The sequence below is a fragment of the Salvia hispanica genome, chromosome 4, assembly GCF_023119035.1.
Source record: "Salvia hispanica cultivar TCC Black 2014 chromosome 4, UniMelb_Shisp_WGS_1.0, whole genome shotgun sequence".
In the NCBI taxonomy this organism is placed as follows: Eukaryota; Viridiplantae; Streptophyta; class Magnoliopsida; order Lamiales; family Lamiaceae; genus Salvia; species Salvia hispanica.
The window spans coordinates 5,291,456-5,316,262 of NC_062968.1; the positions used below are offsets into that span (position 1 = coordinate 5,291,456).

Here is a 24,807-nt window from a genome sequence, read left to right on the forward strand (position 1 = left end):
ATCTATTTCGTTTCTTACCCAAATTCATTAATATTTATAATAGTAGTAGTAATTTATTCATATAAATTTAAATAAATACTATAAGTGAATTACTGGATATATGCATTGATGATGAATAATTAATAGGACGACGATGAGAAATTAGAATATGTTTATAATGAATATGTATAGAACGAGATGTTATGTTGCATGTCTTAGGCATGAGTGGATGTAGAAAAAAGTTGTAGAGTGATTCAATATTTTATAAATTTTATTTAAATGCGGAGTATAATTTTTAACTGATATATATAATTGACAGTAGATGTTTTTTCAATAACAATTTACATCAAATTTTGATAAATTTTAAAAAATAATCCTAGCTAGTAAGGCCTTCAATACCTTGAAATTTGCATTTGTGTCCATCATGATCTTATGTGATACCACTCTTGTTTATTTCATGTTAGTATTATTTTTTATTTTATCTATTTGGTTTTAAAATTATACTCTAAAATTTATTGTTGATGCCATTAATTTTCTAAATTTAAATAAAAAATAATTTTTATTTATTCTTATACTGAGTATTTATTTATTTTGAAATTTGTAAAAGTAACGACATTAATGATAACTTTTAAATTATTGGAATCAAACTAAACTAAAAAACAAAAAAGAACTTAAGCTAACATGTGCTAAATGCGATGCGAGCATGTATATAAATAATGCTTGCATGATATCCGTAACATACTCCCTCGTTCCACGATAGAAGTCCTATTTAATTTGGAGTACGAGTTTTAAGAAATGTCTAAATGCGATGCGAGCAATTTATATAAATAATGGTTGCATGATATCGTAACATACTTCCTCCGTCCACAATAGAAGTCCTATTTAATTTGAGCAGCGTGTTTTAAGAAATGTAAAGAAAAGTAGATTGAATAAATTAGTGGAATGTGAGTCTCATTTAATATATTAGTTTTATAATAAAATGTGAGTGAAATAAGTTGATGGAATGTGAAGCCTATTTATCATTTATGGTAGAAGTGAAATATAACTTTTATTGTGGATGATAAAATAACAAAATATGACTCTTCTTATCGTAAGATGGAGAGAGTAGTAGTAACATTTATCTATATATATATATTGCGATTGGTAATAAATTAAGATAATAGTATAAGTCATCCTTTAGAAGTTGCTATAAACAATATGTACTTTTATGAAGTCAAGCATGTCCCATGTCTAACTGTGGAAGAAAATGACTTAATTCCCTTAATGCATGAATATATCAAAATACATGGACAACAATTTATGTCATCATGACTTATGTAAGTAAAATTTATCTCTCATTACAATTATTAGAACATTACCAAATTTTAAAAGAAGCAATTTGGCCGTCTTGAATAAATATACTATAAATTACTCCATAATAGGTAGGAGGGAGAGGGAGAGATAAGAGAGATAGAATGATGGAGGAACTTGAGTCCATAGCTTTCAGTGGTAATGTGCAGAGGTCATCCATAGCTCACAATCTTGGAGTTTTCAACGCAGACATGTCTCAATGTATTCATTCTTCTTCCTTCACTTTTCCCCTTTCTTCTTCTTCCTCTCTTCTACCTTTAATTTATCCTATCCTACTTCGCTTTTCTCTCTCTCACACACACTATCATGGCAACTCAAACAATTCTATATAAACACACAAACACTCTCTCTTTAGTCTTTAAATACGCATGCACTCAACAACGTTAAATTAATTGTTCCTAATTTAATCAGACATGGAGAGATCAAGCCTACAATCCTCATTTATCGACGATGAATTCTCCACCGGATATCTCCAAGATGTCCTCTTTCAATTCACCTCCAAACGAAGAAGGACCATCGACACCTCCATCAAGGTATTTGTGTGGCAATACATACATATGCAATTATGCATTGCCATTTTTAACATTTTTAATTGATTATGCGCAGAACTGCTGGACGTCAAATTTGATGACCGAATTCGACACCATTTCCGGTAATTCATCTCTTTTACTTTTCAAATTATTATAAATTTCCAATTTGGAACTAAAAATACAAAGTGTGGCAGAATTGAAAAGCCCTGAAGATGGTGCTGTTTCGGAAACCTACGATTCTTCTTCTCAGAAAGAATCACCTGAGAAAGGGAAACCATATTGCATAGACCCCAATTTTTTTTGCTTCTGGTAACTATTTTTTCTTTTCTATCTCTCCAAATTACCCTACTAACAATCTTTTTTAATTTTGTTGGACTTAGATTTCTTTCCTTAAGAATTTTTTGTCCCTCAAAGTTTTCCTCACTTGTCTTTTCCTCACAAAGAACTGTCCTTTAATTACAAGTAAAAAAAGAGAGAGACTTTTTTAAAGAATGACCGTATACAAATTAAAGTCGGCATATATACTTTGCTTCACATCTTATTCCAAAAAAAATTTTTATTTATTTAAGTATTGCTTTTCGGCTAATCAATTTATCTTTTCATATGAGAGATTAAAAAAAATGAAACTGAGTATTTAAGTCAACAGCTTCAAAATTATTCATTCATTATTATTTTTAAATTTATTAATTCCATAACTCAAGGAAAAATACTGTATCAGGTGGTAGTGGCGAAAAAAAGGAAAAAAAGGGTGGTGGCAAAAGTGGTATACCCATTTTCTCTAGTGAAGCCGGGGGGTTTTTTAAAGGGGGTGCCACGCAAATGATATCCCAAAGAGAGAATCCCAATGCCCCGGCGGCCGGTCCGACACCCTGTGGGTGATTTTTCTTTTTCGGCCACTAGTCTCGCCTGACGGACTAGGGGCTGTCCGGCAAGGTTGTGGTGGCCTTCACAAGAATTTTCCCACAAGGGGAGGCACAATTACTATAGTTCGGACAAGAGGTTGATGGGAACAATAAATTAATTTATGTACACATTTTCATGCAAGATTTGGGTAAGATGAGGATCCCACCATGTACTAGTGCGTTTCAATGCGATGGCTATATGATGTGCTAGATAATGAGATATAATTCAAAAAGATAGAGAAGGGAAATAGTATGTGTAGATATTATGCGTAAGTATGTTTTGTGTATATTTGTTTATTTTAAATTTTTTTCTTAATTTTTAAAATTTAAAATTGAAATGACCGTCAAAACAAGGAAAAAATTTCGTTTTTTTTTTTGTTTTTTTCTATAATTTTTAAATTTTTCTTTGGGGTATGAAATTAAAATTTAAAATTTCTATATTATGCCATGAATTCATCCATGTCTCTTGCACATAGATGAGTCATGTGACTAATTAAGCTACACAAGGTATCCAAAAGGGTACACTTTAAAAAAATTACTTAATTGTCTTATTTTTTAATTTTCAACCAACTTAATTTCACTCATATTTTATTAGTATAAAATTAATATATAAAAAAAACGGCTTTTCCCTTCCCCTTACTTTCTAAACATTTTGCGGATATTTCTTTAAAAATTGGGATAAAAATTTTATTCTTTACTCCTGGGCAAAAGGCATAATACTTCATCCATTTTAGAAGTAGCTAACACACCCTAGTTATAACATAGTAAATTTTAGTTAAAGTTGGATAGTACTAGTAATATAGTTTGTGAATGGAAAAAAAACTTTATTTTGTTGTTTTTGTGTTAACTAATGTACCTTTTAAAGGTACTTGTAAATAAATTATATAAAATGAGGGTGAAGGATATGATCGGTTGATAACTATTTTAAAATTTATAACCACAATTATGTTAATAATTCCTTTATAAATGTCAATATGAAAACATTTGTATATCAACTAAATGTAGTTGACATACTTATATTTTTTGTTATCAAATTAACATAGATTATTTACATAGTTGTCATTTATCAATTTAAGATATTGTCAATCTAATAGAATCCATGAGACCATGAGAGTAAAGTATCAAATAAATGTCCACAAAAGAAAGGTTAAGATAATTGAAACAACTTGAGATTTGAGAATAGCTAAGTATGCACTACCCCTCGTCCACTATTAGGAGTGCTATTTTAGTTGCCCCATTAGGAATTCGGTCACTTTTACTATAGATGGTAGGTAGACCCCCTTTCTCTACTTATTCCTCTATTCTATTATAAACTAATGTATAAAAATGAACTCCACATTCCAATATCTTTCTACACCCACTTTCCTTCACATTTTTTTAAAAATTTTTGTTGAACTCAAATGAGACTCCCAATAGTGAATGGATGGAGTATTTTTTTTTTGGACGAGTGAATAGTAGTAGTAATAAAATATATAGGCAATGTTACAATAAAATTAAGTATGCGATTGAGGGCCTATCGAAAGCTATTTATATCAAATACTCCATTTGTCCCATAATAGAGTCATATTTGGTGTTAGCACGGGTTTTAAAAATGTAAATAATAAACAGTTGAAAAAGTTAGTGAAATATATATGTTTACTTTTTATATTTATATTATAATAGAATGCGAGTGAAGTGAGTTAGTGGCATTTGAGATTACTTACCATTTATAAATAAGAATAAATGGGCTCTTATTATAAGATAACCGAAATAACAAAATCTCTAACTATGACCGTGAAAGTGGGACAGAGGGAGTAATATATATTCCATTTCCATATCCCTATTAAAACACCCACTATAGTTCATATAAAAGGTACAACTGCTGTTAATCACTGTATTCTATGTACGAAATCCATTCGTTGGAAAATGTATCCAATGAACAATCATTCACCTATGTTGAATAAATCAAAATGAAGAAAGAAAGAATGGCAAACTCCAGATCTGTCATTAAATTCTGGCAACAATTAAGAATAAGCATTAAAGTCATAGTGGTTAGTAGTATGTCGTTTTGTTCGCAGGGTCAAATTTGTTAAAGTCATAACTAATTATACCATTGCCTAAAAAAAATTATTTCACCTAAATATCTTCTGAAACTATCCACTATTCAACTTTCATCTGTAAAAAAGACCCAATTTCTTCTTTTGTTAATTTCAGTTCAATTTGCCAATAATCATAATACTCCTACTTATTATAAAAATCAACAGTTAAAGAACCATTATATATACGGTCATGTATATGTTCAATCAACAAAAGACTGATACATTATCAAAATCGTAGTAGTATTTAATTTTTAGGTGTTATAATATTAAGGAGAACTCCAAAAACTTATCCATATATTTTCTAAAAAGAATACAAAGTAGGAAAAAATGGATACAATTTGTCTGCATAGAGAAAGTGGCTAGTAAAAGAGTTATAATTAAAATTTACATTAGGTGGTCACTATGTTAGTGCTTTAATTAATACTTTAATTAATTAGGTAGTTGCCGTCAACTTCTCTTGGAAAGTAGAATTATTGAGAAACAGCTGTTAGAAATTGAAATTATTTATTTTCAAAATGTTTGACACAAAATCTCAATGATTCTGGCAGTGCAGGTGGAAGGCCAAGAAAATCTAAATGACGTTTTATGTGGCAGCCCACATGTTTTTTTCTATATTTTTTTAATAATATTGTATCATTTGCAAATCAATTGATTTGTGTCAGCTCATAATTCCGTAGAGTTGTTATTTCCATGATTTCGTTGTGTACAAATACTGTATTTATTTTATCATGGACGTGTTAATGGATTTTCACGTACCATATAGCCTGACATGATATAATTATTATTAGGATCCACGATAGTTTACAACGTTAGTTTTGACTTAAAAAACAAAAACTATCGGTTTTACATTTTCTTTTATGTTAGTATCATGTAACAACTCATGCTTATAATATACTATGATTAAATCTAACATGTTCAATAACTCATTCTTTCGGCATCAAACTTCAATAAACATATTTTATGTACAAACTCTATATATATTGTATAAAGTCTAAAGTCTAAACTATTATTTGGATTGTTTGAAAATATAATAAAAAATGACAAAATATCAACAACAAAAAATATCAATATAACACCCGTCGTTGACATCTTTTGTTACTATATTATTTTGTCGCCTATTGTGATTTCTAACGGTTCAGATCATAGTTTGGAGTTTGTTCAATATTTGAGCTTTTCATTTAATTACATCCCACATTTTATTAATAACTACTGATGTAACGAGTATTTTTAATGTCAAACAACCCCTAAATATACTTTAATCATATTGATATACCTATTTTGAGTTTCGAGTTGTGTATGTTACAAAGCATCTAGTACAACTCATCCATCATAATAGGCGATTTTCCAGCGATTCAAAATAGATTAAAAACAAATTAGTTGAGGAAGTATGTGAAGAGAGGGAAAGGGAACATTCTTTCAAGGGAGACAGGAGAATAGACAGAGCATATGATATGATGGTGGGGGGGGAACACTTTCACTTAACCCCACAAATTTTTAACAAGACAAGACCCCAATAAATCACACCATGTTGTACGTGCTCCTTCCCCGCCTTTCTTCGCCCACTTGGGTTATTTTTCGCCTTTTCAGACTCACCTCCTTCCTACTGTCTTTGGAACTGACTTCAAAGTTGAAAACGATGTACTACACCCGCCCAAGTTAGTTGAGACGTTTCTTTGAGCATCAAGATTTCAGAAATTTAAGTTTAAAGGTTAGAATGAAGAAATAATGAAATAGGATAGAGAAAGAGAGTAGGAGTGCTGATAAAGTCTCTTGCCAATAAAAAAAGGAACAAAATAACACAACCAACTTAGAACGACAAAAAAATGAGAATACGACTTAATTATCTTGGGATAGAGAGTAATAGTATAAAATTCATGTGGAGAATAAGGGTCTACCAACATAAGAGCCAAAAGAAGATACTACCTCTTGTCTAAAAAAATTAGTCTTAGTTGTATATAACACATGTTTTAATGCAAAATTAGTAAAGTAAAGAGAGAGAAACGTGATTGAAATATTATACGCATAACGTGGACTATGTTTTAATGCAAAATTAGTAAAGTAAAAGATAGAAAAAATGATTGAAATTTATCCGTGAAAATTACGAACCAACCTCGTTAGAAAGAAAAAACTAAACTATTTTTATTATAAACTCAAAATGAAAAACAGAACTACTTTTTTCGTGGAAGGAGTGATATATAAATTATGCCATGCTACCATATATGTGAATCGTAAACAACAACAGTATTGTGAAAACGATTCCCTGTACACAAACTACCAACATCTTTTATGATGTTGTTAAATATAGTCAAGTCGATAAGCGCACTCGATAACTGTAGCTTTGCTTATCTTATAGCTTGCGATATAGTACATGGTATGCTACAAACAGAGACAGAGGCAAAGTAGCAGCTACGGGGACGATTCAAGGAGCTTGGCGGAAAGACAGTCTGCTTGGTGAATCAATCCTGACAATATGTTCTTCCTCACCACCGGAATCATCACTTGATTCGTCCCTTCTTGCATGGCTTTCATCGGGTTCCAGTGCATTGCCTACTTGTTTATAATCTTGAACTCTAAATTTCTGTTTCAATGTAGTCGACCCTTCTGATTTAGCTGAAACCATTGGACGATGAGTAGGAACCGAAGGAACTCTGGGATACGAAAGACTGTGAGCTGGCTTTACTCTCGAACTTCTTAGGAAACTTCGAGTGCGCCGTCTTCGTAGGTTTATCTGATGATCAAACCGCATTGTCATTTGTCAACAAGCTACTCTGAGAAACAGTGTTTGTGTGTGTGTGTGTGTGTGTGTGAGAGAGAGAGAGAGAGAGAGAGAGAGAGAGAGAAACCTACCATGCTGCCATAAATGCCTAGCTGCATTGCCCTTGCAGACAAATTGTTGTGTTGTTCACCTGAAGTTTCCCCATCATGACGACTGGAGTTCATTAGATGTTGAGGCCAATTCATAAGACCACTATGCTCTCTACTGAAAGATCCAGAGTGACGATCAGCCGAACGTGATATCAGAGAAGACGTCCTCTTCTGAAGACTTTTGCCAGCCTCAAATCCTGCGATGTCTAATATGATCACCCTTGCCCTCGTCTCAACTTGATACACCGGAACTTGCTGATAGAAACTTCCCGCTCTGGCGCCTGCTAAATACAAAGCAGATAAGTAGTGATATGAGAATTATAGAATGTTAGCTGAAGTTTCAATTAAAATATTGAATCAACTTAATCGATCTTTTCAACTTTTTAATAATAAAATAACTGCTTCTTTCAGCACACCAGAGTGACATATCTAACAGCAGCATATCTGACAAGTGACAAGCAGTGTACCTAATGTTTCTGATTGCGAGAAACTTTGATCTAGACGTGGCAAAATAGCTGTGGGAGCTGTAAGCATCTCTTCTTGTCCACCCTGCTTTCTTATAAAACCTTCCAATAGGAAACCAACAGATTGAGGAGTAACTCAAAACTCTCCCCTCTGATGTAAATATTCATTATTGATCTTTCAGCAGTAAGTGTTCGCAGGTCTTGCATTGACATTTTCTCAAACACGCGAGGAAGCATGATTTTGGCGAGAGCAATAATACTTTCCTGCATAAAAAGGGGTTCCTTAGTACTTCAGCTAAGGAAAGATCATAAGAAATTGGATTGCCACTTGATGCTAATTGTTAAGAGATCTTTACTGCTAAGATGGAAGATGAAGAATGCAAGTAAAGTAAGTAAAGGAAGCCAGGTGAAAATAAGGACAAAAGAAAAAAACAGGCTACTTATACCGACCCGCCAAAAGAAATCTTCTACTGCGGGATCAGATCTCAATACAGAGAGTATTTTTTCGGTCTCGATAAAGAAGCACATGACCACAGAGTTAGCCACAATATCGCAGGTGTAGGGCTTTTCAGCAAGCACTTCATACAATCCCAGAGTACTCCCATGAGTAAATGTTGGGTGCAGGAACTGCTTAGTGCTTGTATCTTTAGTCGACCACTGCCAAGCACAGGTATTCCATGTGTAAGGGATAACACAAGAAAATCAGTTAGCAATTGCAGGGCAAAAATAGTTGCAATATACCTTCACCACTCCGTTTGACAATAACCAGATACCAGTTGGCTTTGATCCCTCCTTATAAAGGGTGGTTCCAGATAGTCTCATTATTTCTTTCGTAGATCCTGCTAACGCCTCACGTGCTGTGGCTGGCAGTGCTCCCAACAGAGGATTTGCTGATATCAGATCCTTTATTTTGGGAATTTTCACCATAGGTGGATTTCTTAGGAGCTTTTCAAGTCAGTCTGTACAGAATATTAAAAGTTGTTTATCAAGATTTCAAACAAAAACATTATACAATCATAAGCATAAGAAACTTGGGGATCGTAATCTACCTGGACAGCATCATGAAGGTGGCTCATCTCCTTTTCTTCTAGTAAGCCTATCTTCTCAAGATTATTAACATATTCAATCAAATGACTCAGCACTGAATATGTAACTTGTCTTGTTTTCACAACACGTAGCACCTGAAGGTGTTGTCAAAATAAATATCACAGAACATAATTTGCAGCATGTGCAATAAATTTACCTTCTATATACCTGAGGAAATGTAACACGAACATCTTCTAAAAAGTTTCTTGCTTCCTCACCCTCTTGCTCACTTTCGCTAATAACCATGGATGCAATCTCACTGTCTCCTAAAAATCAATGCTTATGTGAGAAAAATTAAAAAAAGAAAAGTTAAAAAAAGAACTCAAGCAGAAGTGTACTCGAATTATATTAGAAAGTAAACTACAGTATTAGAGAAGTTAGTCATTGATCACAAATTTCTTTTGCTTAAACTCTGTAAGGAGCAAGTAGCGAATTTTATGAAGACATCCTCTGGGCCAGGAATTATTTGTCTATATACAAAGATGACGAAAGATAAAAACATGTGATGCTCACGATTTGAAGAAAATGAACACATGAAGTTCTTACCAATAAATTCATGTAGTTGCTCCCTTGCAATTCTGTGGGCACGAAGAAAGGCCGCACAAATATAGCAAGCAGACTCTAATCTCTCCACAGTAAAGTATGTAACAAGCTTTTGAGAGACAATGCTTGACTGAAAAAACTTATAGTGATTTGGGATATTCACATAAGATTTTAGACCTTTCCAATCACACAAAGCTTCACTAGATACAAGATCAAGCGCTGTCAACAGATCGCATTAGAAGATTCGCGGTAGTTTGGTTAATCCTTCCCTCATCAAGCATGACCCAGTAAGCTGCCTGAACACCTAAAATTCCAAAATTTCCTAAAGTTAGACCAGGTAGCAACGTTATGCGCATGAAAAGTTGCACACATAGTTCAACCAATAATACATTAACAAGCATCACAGCTTTAGCACAAGTATAACGATTGTCAATTCATCTATAACTTTTATCATCTCTGTCAATCAAAAGTTGTTGAACTTTTCCTTGCTTGGCTGCCATTTCATATTATCAATTTGATCACATGTTTCCCAACACCGACTAGTTATATTAGTTCATTATCAAGAAAACTGTTTCCTCAAGTAATAAACAAGTTAAGGTAATTGAAGAGCAACAGTACGGCAATTTAAGATTCCATGCCAAAGAGCAACAAGAACAGAGCCTTGGGTAATCCAAAAGTACATCTTAAGAACTAAAACAGCTATATTTTAGCTAAAGAAAAAGATCACAAAGAGCTTAAGATATCAAGTGTTGTGCTGACAATGGCTACAAGAATTGTAAATAACCCATTTGAACCATAAACAGATAGATTAATAAAGTAAAATACAAGTAGACTTAAGAATTAAGGAGATCAAGACACAAATTACTTACCATTTAAGAAGCGGACTCGAATATCTTTCAAATTCATATGGTCCGGATTATTATCATTTTCAGATAGAGAATGAGGGTGTATTTGTTCACCATCCGCATCATTTAGGCTCGTTATGTATCTTTTAACAGTAGGCCAGTCAGCCGGTCCCAGTTCTTCATCATCCCCAAGATCACCAAAGGCTTCCAGTGCTTTCTTTAACATTTCATATTTTGTGTAACTTAATATCCGTTTTGAAACAATAACATAAATAAAAATGTTAATCCTGAAAACATATCAGGAAGAGCATAGTAGGAAGCCAAAACTTTATATTGGCTGCCGAACCTGTTCTTTTTCAGTTAATTATGTTTTATTCAGCTTTAGTTATCATGAACACTACCGCCACAACAAACTCTATTTTCTAACAAAAGGATCTCTCCATCATTTCACTCGAGTTACAAGCTTAGTTTTTTCTTGCTTTGTGTTGAAGTACACATATATTCTTGAATTATAAGCAGGAATTTGATATCTGATCAATCCGACAAATCGATTAGGCATATATTTTCCTATGCTCATCTATGAAGGAATTGGGCTATATTTTAAGTTAAAACACACAACACATAAGTAATCTAAGGTAAGATCAGAGTTTAACTTAAAAATAGTTAAGCTTTAACTTAACTATTTACATGTAAACTGTTTTATATTACTGACTAAATATGGAACAATGCCTAATCAAGAGATGCTAAGAATTAAACAAATACTAGGATTGATTACTGAGTTAAGTTATCATTAGTTATGACTATCACAATAGGCATTGGTTAAGTGCTTGAATTGCAAAATTGATACTATTTAATATCACCAGTCAACAATTAGATGAAATCTTTGGCCAGAGTTTGGCATGATTAGGCTACTCATTTGCAATTTTTTCACTCTTATTTCTGTTAATGCATAGTTTTATTTTACTGAGCTACAATTACATAATATAATTCAAAAACTCCTATTTTGGTTGCTTAGCTGGAGTCAGACTTAAGAAATTGTTTACTAGTTTGCTTGGATTTTACTTGATCCACTATTGCCATAATTTATTTAATTTTACAGTGTTAGATAAACCTACCTGCCAAAAAAGCACAAGAGCAATCATGTCTTTCATTTATCAATAAATATTAAATATGTCGAAGACAATGATCATATTTGTCAGTAAAAGCTGCTTATACATTTTCAATAGCATTTTACCTCAATTATGATAGCATTTAAGTATACAAAAGTCATTGAATAGAGATGCAGATTAACACAGATGAGATAACTGTACCTTTGCTGGCGAAAGATCATCCATCTTCAGAAAATGTAAAATAAACTGTGTAGTAGACCCATTCACAATAAGCGTAAGAAAGACGATTCCACCAGTCAAAAAGACAAACTGCAAAAAGCATGAGAAGGTAGGATGGATTATATGACATGCAAATATATAAGTGCACATTCAACTAATTTGCATACAATCTATATATAGATATATAGGTAGAGGATCAAATATAAAGTTTCCTCCCATAGAAGGTAAAACTCAACCTGGACTGATCTTTATGTAATCCAGGGTTATCATCTTAGTCATAATGCATTTTATCTATTATGGCAATGCATCATTTGATGAAAATGTAGATCCTAAAAATAGTAATGATCCAATTAGTTTTACATGCTCCGTGTAACGGGAATGGAGTTTTCTACTTGATCTTGTCCCTTTATTATAATGGGAGTGGTTTAAATAAAATTTCTTATGGTGAAAACTGTGGGAATTATTGCACAGACCTATAATTTAGTCATTGAAACTAATGGTAATTCACAATATTTTTGGTGTATTCAGTGCAATTACTCTATAGGGTTCAGTGCACGAGTTCACACAATTCTCACAATAAGAAATGGAGTATTTGTTTTAACATCTCCTTATTTATTCATGGTGTCTTTAAAATAGCAACCTTATTATTGTGCTTATGTGAAACTCGCTCAATAAACTGAATTTTTGTCCCTAATGGGATTTGAACCCGGTGTTGCATTCATCCAACAAAGAGATGCATCCACCATAGATCTTCGCAATCGAAGGGCTGACAATAACAAGGTTTTTATTTCAAAGTATCCCTATATATTTCACTTGTTCTAGTAGATCAACTAAAAGATACTTTATGTGCATTTACAGCTGAATCGCAACAATTCTAATACGAGCGTACCAAATCTCCAGTATCGGGAGAGATGTATGGTGAATTGTCACTGGAACGCTGAAACACCAATAAATTTCAAAGTTAGATGACAATCAAATATGGGATGCAATAAAACATATGGAAGTTGAGAATCGGCCTGTGAAAAAAATGCAACAATGACAGATAATATTGCAATTGCAGTGGAAAATTGGTTAGAAATAGGAATAGGAATATTGATGAGTAAGATTGTATCTGCCTTTACCTAAAAATCTACTGCAGTATTTTCCATTTACCGGCTCTTATTTTTGTGAACCAAAAGTAAATTATGTGAGCTAGAAGTATTGATCATGGTAGGAAACTGCAACAAAGATGATAAAACTTGCCTTGACAGAGAGTGATAGTGACAGTGCTACAGCCCCACGCAGGCCAGACCAGACAAGAATAATGGCTTCTCTCCAGTCCAGACCATAGCCAAAGTATTGCAGAAATGGATACAATACTCCAACCACAACCACTCTAGATGCTTGAACAAAAACATACAGAAGGACCAGATAACCCCAAGAATGTTCTGTGAGAAAATAATACAAGTTAATATAAATTATGTAATATAGAGAACAGATGCTCACGTTCTAAACAAATTTGACAAAGATGATAAGTGGAACTGCTACTCGAGAAAACTCAACTAATAAACTTCGACTGTGTACATTCAGTAATAGTATGAAAGTATGGACCGGATACTGTTTACAAGCATTCAGTCATCATCAACAGCTGCCCAGTCCGAGTTACATTGACTCTTTCCATATCACTCTACCTTAAAGTTATTTACATGTTCAGAAAGTAACTGTCAATTTACTACCCAAACATGAAATAACTTTAGATCCCAAGAGTCCTGCTTTCATCAACAATCATTTACTAAGGACAAAAGTAAGGGATGGAAGATTGGGTAACTGGAAGCACAGATTGATTCTACTTACTCAAAGAGAGGGTGATCCTTATGATCCAGTTAGTTTTAGATCCATTGCACAAATTTTGTCAATTAGGAGAACTTCAATCCAAAATAATTTTCAACATTAAGCACATAAATCTGAAACACACCATGCCTTCAAGGTGGGCCCATTACTAAACGTGAGGGTGGAGTAGGGGATGGTGTAGGAAAAGTATTAGGTGATCCCCACTGTGCATGCAGTTTCCTTCAAGTAATACAAGATCTTAATTCCTTTTCCTTTGACATGGACCATCAAGAATCTACACTCAAATGGATTGGATGTATTTCACAAAAGAAAATTTATTGTGAGCTGTTTTGTTCCACTTCAAATTCTAAGGAATCGTGAAACATGGATTCATGCATGTGCTTTGTCTGCAACGTAGAAGAAAGAATATATTTACCGTGGGTTTCAAATATGTTGTCGCTGCTGAGAACACTCTCAGCTATAACTACACCACTGCATAGAGTAAAATGCCATTAGGATCATGACAATAAATTAGGATGTAAAGCAAGTGAAGCTAAGTAAGATGTCTAATCAAGATTAGCTACACAGAAAAACCGCTAATATGGCAGACAATAAAGTTTTGACATCATAGAGAGTGCACTGACAATTTTTCTCATATAAATGTAAAAGGACCAAAAAAGGTTTGTTTAGTCCCTTGTGCTTTTCCGCTTTCCAGAGTTCTGTTGTAACTAAAATATCGTGAACAAAACTGCATTACCCCCTCCTACAAAGAAACATATACTTCCACATGTTTATTATTTGATTCTTCTGAACCTTCACGAGTCCGCAAGCACTTAAACAATTGCTGACTCCACATTGGTATGATATTGTCCAAATTGATTGAAGCACAAGCTTGAGTGATTTTACTTTTGGGCTTCCCCAAAAACCCGTCAAAATTCATAATCTCATTGGCAGATCTGAAAATCCTTCATTTAAAATTAAGCCCCCCCAACCAATTTGACATATCAACCCATCTTCCAATAATTAAAAGTTTCCATTTCTTCTGAATCATAGTTGTCAAGGAAAGCGTTGATTTCCCGAAAGGTGACTTCTTATAAATGACGGAGTCAAAAAGCCTGAGGGACATGAGCTGAACAAATAAAAAGAAGAGGACAAGAATAATAATTACATGAGAATGGTAAAATTCATTCTTACCTTAAGATGAAGATTAGAGTATTAGCAATATAAGAAACCATTTCCTGAAACAAAGTTTACACTAAATAAGAAAGCAATCCCAGAACTGCAATAATATATTTGACTTTAAAGAATAATCAGCAGGAGCCATTATATTGTAATTCAAAATTATAAATGTAAAACTGTGAAGTAACAAGCACAACCATCAAGACAAAAGTCAAATGAGAAACTAATTGAACTGAATGACCTTTGAGATGGCAACCATATTCACAGTTGACCACACTGGCTTTTATTTTGATTCTGTAAATATGTTAGATTGATGGGGATAAAAAAGGCTAAGTGACGTATATGTCATTTAATGCTTATCTCAAGCTTCTGCTGGCTTTATAAAAATTTGGAAATTCTCATTTCTGCCAGAGAAAAGACTGAATCACTGAAGATGTTGCCAGTTATATGCATAGAAACTTTAACAATGGCTGAATTATTTAATACTACATCCAGACAGCTATATCACATCAACAATTCTTACTATATTTAATGTACCAAAAAATGCAGATATGAAAAGACATGTTATAATAGTTAATTAGCAGAATACCAAAAATGATGTAAACTTTGCTGACTTTCTTCCTTAAAGGCGGTGCGAGCCACAGCAGAGTAGAACCTGTCAACATGACTAACTCTAAAGCAGCTGTTTATGCAAGTCGTATGATCAAATTATAAAAATTCAAATGCGTACATCCCCAAAGTCGTGACAGCCAAAATTCCTGAAATTTCAAATCCTTCTTGGGCCTGTCAACAGCATTTGTACTCATTTATGCGCACGTGATGGATAATGATAGAAGAAATGAATATATGCTTATCCAAAAATTGCAAAAATTGATAATATTACCGAGACAAAAAGATGAACTTGTCAAGAGATATACATAATGTGTTTGATTTTTTGCAGAAACAAGCAATATGATAACAAGTTTCTGAATTACTCATACAATCAATCTTTTCAGATTTCTGTTCTTTGTCGGGATTCCTTGTCCTTTGTAACATTTTACCATTAGGACTTTTCTGGTTTCATATAACAATATTGAAGTGCCATGCATCAGTTCTACAGTCGCAATTGCAACTCACAATATTTTGATTTATCTAATGTTAGCTCAAACTTAGGGTTATCTCACGATCACTAGCTTGGAAAATAGTAATGTCTTGCTGAATCTGGTTCAAGGGTCAAAGTATCACCGCATCAACATGTTAAAAAAACAAGACAAAGGAAAAAAGATGAATATGTGAATCTCATAAAACTGGTTTTGGTTCATAGACTATTTTTTGACTGAAGATCATAAGTCTTGAGCTGAAGGATCTCTATGACCAGCAGTAGAATGTTGTCAGTTTCAGTTAGCAGTACATCACTAGTCCAGATTCAAGAACACATGACTTGAATATATGAATTATGTAGAATCAATTGATAGTCTCACAATATACAAAAGCAAAACAACTTTGAGAACATTATCAACAATTCATCTATAAGAGCAAAAGAAAAGAACCTTCATGCAACATAATACCTAGATCAACTACAAAGTGTCTCATAATATAACACATAGGGGCAGTGAGGATCGTACAGTGAAAAATGCTAGGTAGCTCACAGCAAGTGTGAGAGAAATCTCAATAACAGTGTCAGTGAATATAAATCCTAGCCAAAAGACAGATGCTATTCCAAAAGCAAGACCCATAGCCACACTGTCAAATGACATAAAACAGTTAAGAAATATCCATAGAGTATTAGAGTCTTAACAAATCTAAAATTTATGGACGACGCTCCAAGAGAGACTTCTGACAAAAATTTTACTAAGCCACCCCAGTTGAAATCCCAGCCAAGAATCATCCGGGAAAACAATTGATAGACAACAATTGCTATCCTGAAATCAAATAAGAAAGCATATAAGACGGGGAGGAATCACCTATATTTATATGTTAAACTCTAGAAGTGTCAGAACATCTAAGAAAAATCTCCTTTTGACATCTATTTATTGCTCAAGAATTTATTGATGCCTATACCCATCATTCATCAAAGACTCTCCTTCAATTATTGTACTCAATTTTTTGCTAGCTCCCAGCTCTTTCAGGAGGGCTATGACAGCCACAGGATCAGTAGCACTGAGGAGACCACCAAGCAGTAATGATGTTTTCCAGCTCCAGTTATAAGGGAAAGCAAGCTACATAATCTTATTATTCAGAATACTTAAAATGACAAGTTAATATCAAGTAAACAAAATCTTCAAACCTTCAGAGCAGCTCCAAGACAAAAGGTTGAAATGAGAACTCCAGGAACAGCAAGTAGAAACATTTGCATTATACACCTCTGTATTGAGTGGGAAAAGCAAAGAGAAGTGCATTTATTTTTAAGATTCTAGTCATAATAATACCCAATTGATTGAATGATATTGAATTACAATCAGAAAGTGAAAAACTGAGAATAGTTAAAGCTGAATGCAGAAAAGAGAGAGGGAGCATAAGGAAGGTTAGAACTGGAAAACAGAAAATGAGAAAATTAAGCAACTCATCCAAATGGAAAATTTAAATCTGAAGAGTGAATTCAGTAGAAAACATATCAGGAAAAGGATTGTAGTCTAAGCCTGAGAGGTTGAGAAAACAATAGGTGATGTGAATTTCTTTATCTGTTTGGAAAAAACTTCAAAAGAAACTTTGAAAGATGGTGAAATAAATATAAGGCAAACTATATGCTAGAATCTGACACTCATTGACAAAACAAAAGAAGCTTCTTTTAGATTAAAGTATTGTGTCTACTAGCTCAGCTTACAACTTACAACAAGACTAAAACACTCTTTTCCAAAAAGAAAGCAAAACACCAAGCAGCTGAATCCATGGCTCCCATCTCCGCAAGTCAGCAACTACTCTAGTCACCAAACCCCTGACACCCCCCTTCTCCCCACTCTGCTCAATATTCCAACACTAACCTCTACCACTGTTATTATCCTATTTAAGTCCTGCATTACTGAAGCTTCGTATGTGGCATATGACCTCTTGGAACTATGACTTGATTCAAGCTAGCTTTTAGGGAAGCGTTCTATTCAAAAAGCAGCAATGAGTGATACTGAAGAAATCCTCTTGCCCGGTCAATGTCGTGGTAAGGGTGAACTATGGAGACCAATGGTGCAGAATAATTGCAGAAGGGAGGCTTCAGAAGGAATGATGAGCTTACAAATCCACTCAAAGTGGAATCGCTACGAACTGGCTTAGCATGTATCTGACAACTTCTTGAAACCCTCAGAGCTGGTTTTGTGAAGAACTTCTCTTCTCCTGCTTTCTAATATGGAGTGACCTTCATTTATCTGGCTGATTCTTTTCACATTACCAAATACGGTAGAGAAGGTATAATTGTAACATTCACAATGATGACAATGGTGTATGGTGGTTTAACCGTTCATGGCAGATAATAATAACAACATTGTGAAAGCATCCAGGTATAGATGTAATACTACTAGTGGGGCAGAGTTGTATCAGGAGACTAGTAAACTGTTCAGTTATTAAAGAAACACAAAGATACGGAGTACAAAATAAGGAAGAATTTCTGCAGACCTTTATCTGGTGCACTTCCATTGAAAATGAACTCTCGAAGAGAAGTGCGGGAAGGAACACAACCAAGAGAAGTTCAGGATCAATATTAGCCCCTGCACAAGGAGCGACAAGAAACTTTTCATAAAAATAGCTGACAGGTTACAATGTTGATAAAAAATGTTTTACCAAAAATTGCAAGAAATATTTTTTTCTTTATGGCGCAGTCATTTAAGGGACTTCACTGATAGTGCAGAGAAGATAGATTGACTTACAAAGATGGATCCCATCGCCAAGCTTTCCCAACCTATGGTGTGTTCCGTATTCTGCAGAAAAATGTGTATGGTTAAAACCCTGAGTTTCCCTATCCTTGATTGAGTGTTGGTAGTTGATCATAATAAAAGCTTTGAGTGAACCATAATTGACATTTTCACATAAAACCACCTCTAAAACCCATATTCAAAACAGAAGAGCAAAATTTCCAACAAACTAAAAACATTGATTTCAGTGCATTTTCAAGTTAGCATAAAAGATATAGTAACGCACGCCTAAACGCTTCTCTATGAACAACAAAAACTCACATGCATATTATAAAAGTAGATAAAAAGGCATGCTTACAATCTCCTTTTGCATAATAACACAAACACAGGAAGCAAATAAAAAAATCATTATCAACTCGTGACAAACATAGGCGCCATATAGAGTTAAAAAATAAAGAGAAAAAGATAAACCTAAGGCGCCAAGGGCAATGCCGAGAAGAAGTAAAGCGAGAGTGTAGGGCACAGGCGTCCCTCCGAGAGCGTGCCTACAGGCTATCCCCAACACTAAGCTGATCCCGACGAATAGCACCGCGTCAGAGGGATCACCCTCGGCCATGATTATTGTGCCGCTCACACTTGAATCTTCGAGAGGGAATCGTATCACGCAATTAGCAAATCTTGGCAAATTGCTCTCTACAGACTCCTGATTGAGATGTTTAAATAGATAATAGTTGCACTGGGGCAAGGGCAACCCCATCAGTCTGTCCATCCAATCCTACTCAGAGAAGCAAAAACTTATTATGATTGCTCTGCCAATTGCCAACTCAGTAATGAAATCCGTATTACTCCGTTATCATAGGTACCAATATCACGTTAATTAAATGACATATTTAGTTACACAAGACGTAGGTATCAAATCACATTCACATCCATTTTGTAATCAAGTAATAGCTGAATAAAACAAAGTATTCCATGGGTGTGGACGTGTGGTTGGTAGCGTGGTGGACCTCAACTGCTCTATTTTTATGATAATATATACTACTCCACCCCACTTAATATATCCATATTTTTTGTATCACCGGATATTTCATTCCACTTAATATATTCATATTTTTTTATAACACGAGATTTAAGAAATTGTTAGATGAAATAAGTAGAAAAATAAAATTAGTTAAATATTTTAATGAGAATAGATGAGAGAGAGGTTTATTCCGAAATATAAAAATTAGACATTTTGAATGAGACAAACTAAAAATTAACACCTTTAATGGGACGGAATGAGTAATATGGAGTACTATTTGAGTCGTTTTTTCATCTCAAAAAGTTCCTACTTGAGTAATTTCCATATATAGTAATAGTAATAATTAATTCATTATTTGCCTGTCGGGGCAGCGGCGCAGTTAGTTCTAGAGAGGCAAAGTTGAAAGAATAATAATTAACTCACTTTCTCTTTACTATTCCTTTATCTCTCTTACTTTTATAATCTCTATTTTATTTTTTCTATCTCATTATCTCTCCTACTTATTATCTCTACTTTATTCATTTTTTTATACTCTCTACATTTTTTTCTCTATTTCTTATTTTATAACCTATCCTTTTAATACACAAAATATTCATTTCAAACAGAAATGCATCGTACTATGAAGAAATGGAGAGAGTAATACGAGAAATTGTTCATTTCTTAATTATCAATACCCGTGATGTCCTGATCATAGTACTAAGGTGGCCTTGTCATTGTCAATACTTAATTATCAATTATCAATACAAAATTTGAAGGACAGTGCAATTGCAAATTAATTGATTCGATGCCATTATCTCATTAAGTCATAATTATCAAAACAATACATTTTGATTGCATTTTGTTTAGTTAAAATATCAAATAAATGATCTGTGGTCAAGTTCTAATAGCCATCTTATTTTTACAGAACGGAACTATAATTACAAATTTGAAAAATTTACACTCATCTCATATTTCTTGATTTAAGTGTCAACTAAAAAAAATTTCGGTAACATTTTAGAGCAGAGAATCAGTTGAAGAGCTATAGAAAGTTTTGCATACACCGAGACTATATGTTACGATAGTCACAAAGAATAATTACTTCCACAGTGTGTGCACACTGAGAGCTAACATTCTCTTGCTCTCTATCTAGTGTAGGTGATAGTTAGTACAAAATAAGTTAATTTGATGGTAATGAAGAGTGCAAGTGTTAATTAGATGAAAACCACCCACCCGAACATGGTTTGCGAAACATATAAAGATTGCTATTGCTTTGATGCAGATTGTGCGATAGTACAATGTGGTGGAAATGAAAGGGAAAAAATGACATTTGGTATAAAAATCTCCATATAAATATAGTCCAAGTCAAGGAAGGTAGTGAGACAGGATTTAGATGTGTGTTGGGATATTCGAGCATTGTTGGGAAAGCACGATGACAAATGGGAGGCTGGAATATAGTTTATTGGCCACACTTGTATCAGCCACCGCAGTTATAGGAGATAAGTCAGCCTGTCATCATCCATATAGTGCTTTGTGTGTGAGATATCAAACAAAAAATTATATTAATTACAAGACACCTGCCATTTCAAAAGATATTAAGAATAAATTTATGTGCATATTAGTTATAAGACCTCATTCAAAGTGTCCTCTTGGATAAATGAAATGCTAAAAATCCATGGCATTATTGTAACACAATTGGATGGTCAAGGTTTTTTGGTGTTTGCCAATCTAACCGTCCTCCAAATCTCATATTCCCAATATATTGTAGCACAATTGGATGAATAATAGACATGTACTATACATTTCCCTCATACTTGCTGCGCAATGCATTCTTGCATATCCCAAACATTACGTCAAATGTGTTCACTTTGTATAGTTCGATGGATCATTCCAACCGCATAAAGTTTTCTTCTTACATTGGACTACCTAGCAAAAGAATAATACTCCATGAAACAATAACTAAACTAAAATCACATACTAACACTAAATTTGAGAGCACATTCTCAAATCCTAACTTTCATCCAGTATGGCAAAGTACTCGTACTCAGATATGATATGACCACAACAATATGCACAATCAACTGGTGTCTAACTAGATAAATTTATGGTGCATCTTTGATATGACCACAACAATCAACTTCTGCCCCTTCTCGCAGTTGCCATCGGCGCACAAGTTGATTGGATGTATACAAAAACACATGCTTGTAGCTGCTTGTAAATTTCTTATTTCTCTAATTTATGAGAAGAATTTTATTTATTTTATATGTCATTTATCATTATTTGTATATTAAATTCATAAAAAATACGTAATGGAACAAAGAATCTTTCTTCTAAATTGTATATTGATCAATAGACTAGTAAAATAAATATTTCTTGCTCGACTAAACCACGCGAGAGACCGCTATATATGAAGCTTAATATTTGCTCATTGCAAGTCTCCTATCTGAGTACTTTTCCTTTTAGGGCAGTGAATCTTACTTGATTCAAATTTTACCACTCATTATTCAAGGAGATTTATTTGGGCTTGTTTTTCATTACCAAGAAAAGAGAGATTGAAAACAGCAACATATGTAATTCTTGTAATGAACATTATTTTTCGACTCGAAAGACAAAATCTGCGATCTGAAAAAGCGACTGAAAAAAAAACTAAATCCATTGCTATTTCAGTGGTCACTTATAATAAGGAACCCATTCTTCACTAGGCCATGCACTCTGTATTATTTCACTTTTGATAACTAAATGTCAACAGAGGTTGACAAGCAGATGCAAAGTCCAATCCAAAGTGGGAAAAGCATATAACAGAACAAAACAAGCTACAAGAAAGTGAAGATGATAACTTTTTCTTTTTTCTTTTTGGAGGTGAAATAGATAAGATAACTTATGCTCTATAGATTTTATTCATACAAATAATATTACTTGAGGATAAGAAATCACAAAAACTAGAGATAGAATTACGGTTTATAATTTCAAATGGAGTCGAATTTTTTTTGTCGGCGATAATTCGGCGATAATGTTGCCGTTGCTTCGCCGAGTGGCGTTCTAACGCCGGATTATCGCCGAGCGATCGCCGGCCACTGTGGCGACGCTCGGCGATAATCGGCGATAATTAAAATTTTTTTTTTTTTTTTTTTTGAACCCAACGGCTATTTTACATTCCACCCCTATAAATATTTCCTCCACTTCCTCCATTCATCACCCACAATCTTCATTCTCTCCATTTTCAATCTCTTCTCCCAATCTTCAATTTTCATCAAAATTATGAGCTTTTGGAAGAAAAGTTCCCGATCGGGTAAGGATAAGGGTAAGGGGAAAGAGTCGAGTTCACAAATTCCCAACACGGATGAAGCAAACGAGCAGTGGATGCAGTCGTTGTTGGCGATGGGTTCTCCTCCCGGCCAACTTCCATACGGGGTCCGTCTCCTTTGCAGACTCCTCCGGCGCGGAGACTTTCTCCGTACTTCAACTCTGCCGGCAGAATGCCCTTTCCAGCCGACGATGTGTATCGGCCCCGGTTCGACACCCCCGGATCAACCCCAGGCGACCAAGAATCTCAGGCCGCGACACCGAGCGCGGAGGACTTCGAGGTGGAAGAAACGCCCACCGAGCCGCCTTCTAGGAGCGGGAGGGGGAAGGCGCCGGCGTCGTCGGCCGGCCGCGACCGATACGGGTTCCGATGAGAGGCCGAAGCGGGTAAGGACTACTTACACTCGCAAGAGTCCGAGCCGATAGCCGATCGGCTGGGCGGACACGTCACAGACGCGGAGCGCAGCAACTACCAGACCGAGATCATATTCGGGGAGCGGATTGCCGCGAAGTACAGGAGCCACAAGACTGCCTCAATGAAGGACCATGGCAGCGAGGCGATCCGTCGGCATTGGGAGCGCCTCATGAGGGACTGCGGGCACTTCAACGGTATTTATTCTAACTTGATGACTCACATGACGAGTGGCCAGAACGAGCACATGGTCCGAGATGAGGCCATCCGGATGTATAGTAGCCAGTACTTGTCGACGAAGGGCTTCAAGTATTGGAACATCTACGATAAGCTGAAGGATCTCCCCAAATTCCGGACGGGAATGCACGACGCGCTGCACGGGAAATCGGTGCGCTCGCGACTTAGCGTTTCGGAGAGCGAGGGGAGCGCGGCCCACATCGACTTGAGTGGGGATGGTCCGCACGAGCGCCCGGAGGGAGTGAAGAAGGCGAAGGGGAGGCGGAAGGGGAAGGGCGCAACGTCGGAAGTCGCGTCGGAATCCGTCATCGACTTAGAAAAAGCCACTTATTCGAGCAATGTCGCCAATCTGACCCAGATGTACACGCTGTACTTCACCGGCGGCGGGACCCCTGAAGAAAAGGCGGCCCTCTGGAAATGCATCCAACACCTGCAGAGTACGCTGGGGCTCGATCCCGACGCCCCTCCGGCCCCTCCGTCTTAGTTTTTTTTTTTTTTAAATCTTTGTTTATTTGCGTTTTTTATTTGTAGTTTTTTTTTTCTCGTTGTATTATATTTTCCAATGATTAATACAACGATGAATTGTTCATTATTAGTCTATTTATTAAATACATTTGTAGGGAAAATTAAATAATATAAAAAATAATGATGTAAAAATGAAATGTTGAGTTAGGGAGAAATAAGGGAGAAATAAGGGAGAAACCAATGTAGCACTTGGCTAAAAACTGGGGATAAATTTTTGGAGGTGAAATAGATAAGATAACTTATGCTCTATAGATTTTATTCATACAAATAATATTACTTGAGGATAAGAAATCACAAAAACTAGAGATAGAATTACGGTTTATAATTTCAAATGGAGTCGAATTTTTTTTGTTGAGAGAACATATTAATTTCAGTGTTGATGAGCAAACCCCACACCAAGTATAGTATACAGTAAACACAGTAAGCAAAAACATCATAATTAACATTCAATTATTAATGTCGTTTTAGGGGTAGAAAGTCATAAATTTAGTTTATTAAATTCAAGTATGCAGATAAAAATAAAATAATCATGGAATTCCTTATCTTATTCTTTCATC

The 24,807-nt window shown here is 34.8% G+C and overlaps 1 protein-coding gene and 1 pseudogene across 1 annotated transcript; one reads left to right on the top strand and one right to left on the bottom strand.

The window, feature by feature from the left end:
- Nucleotides 1-1,418: 1,418 nt before the first annotated feature.
- LOC125220236 lies at nt 1,419-2,172 on the top strand. Its single transcript, XM_048122398.1, has 4 exons — nt 1,419-1,530; nt 1,741-1,862; nt 1,936-1,981; nt 2,054-2,172. The coding sequence occupies exons 1-4, from the start codon at nt 1,434-1,436 to the stop codon at nt 2,170-2,172; spliced, it is 384 nt and encodes a 127-aa protein (XP_047978355.1). The 5' UTR covers nt 1,419-1,433.
- Nucleotides 2,173-7,028: 4,856 nt separating this feature from the next.
- Nucleotides 7,029-19,600, bottom strand: LOC125223051 (annotated as a pseudogene).
- Between the last annotated feature and the right edge of the window lie 5,207 nt (nt 19,601-24,807).

Excerpts from the sequence above, each read along its gene's own strand:
- LOC125220236 (XM_048122398.1), top strand. The coding sequence starts at position 1,434 with ATGATGGAGGAACTTGAGTCCATAGCTTTCAGTGGTAATGTGCAGAGG. Across the intron at positions 1,531-1,740 it reads CAACGCAGACATGTCTCAAT|ACATGGAGAGATCAAGCCTA; the intron begins GTATTCATTCTT and ends TAATTTAATCAG. Across the intron at positions 1,982-2,053 it reads CGAATTCGACACCATTTCCG|AATTGAAAAGCCCTGAAGAT; the intron begins GTAATTCATCTC and ends AAAGTGTGGCAG.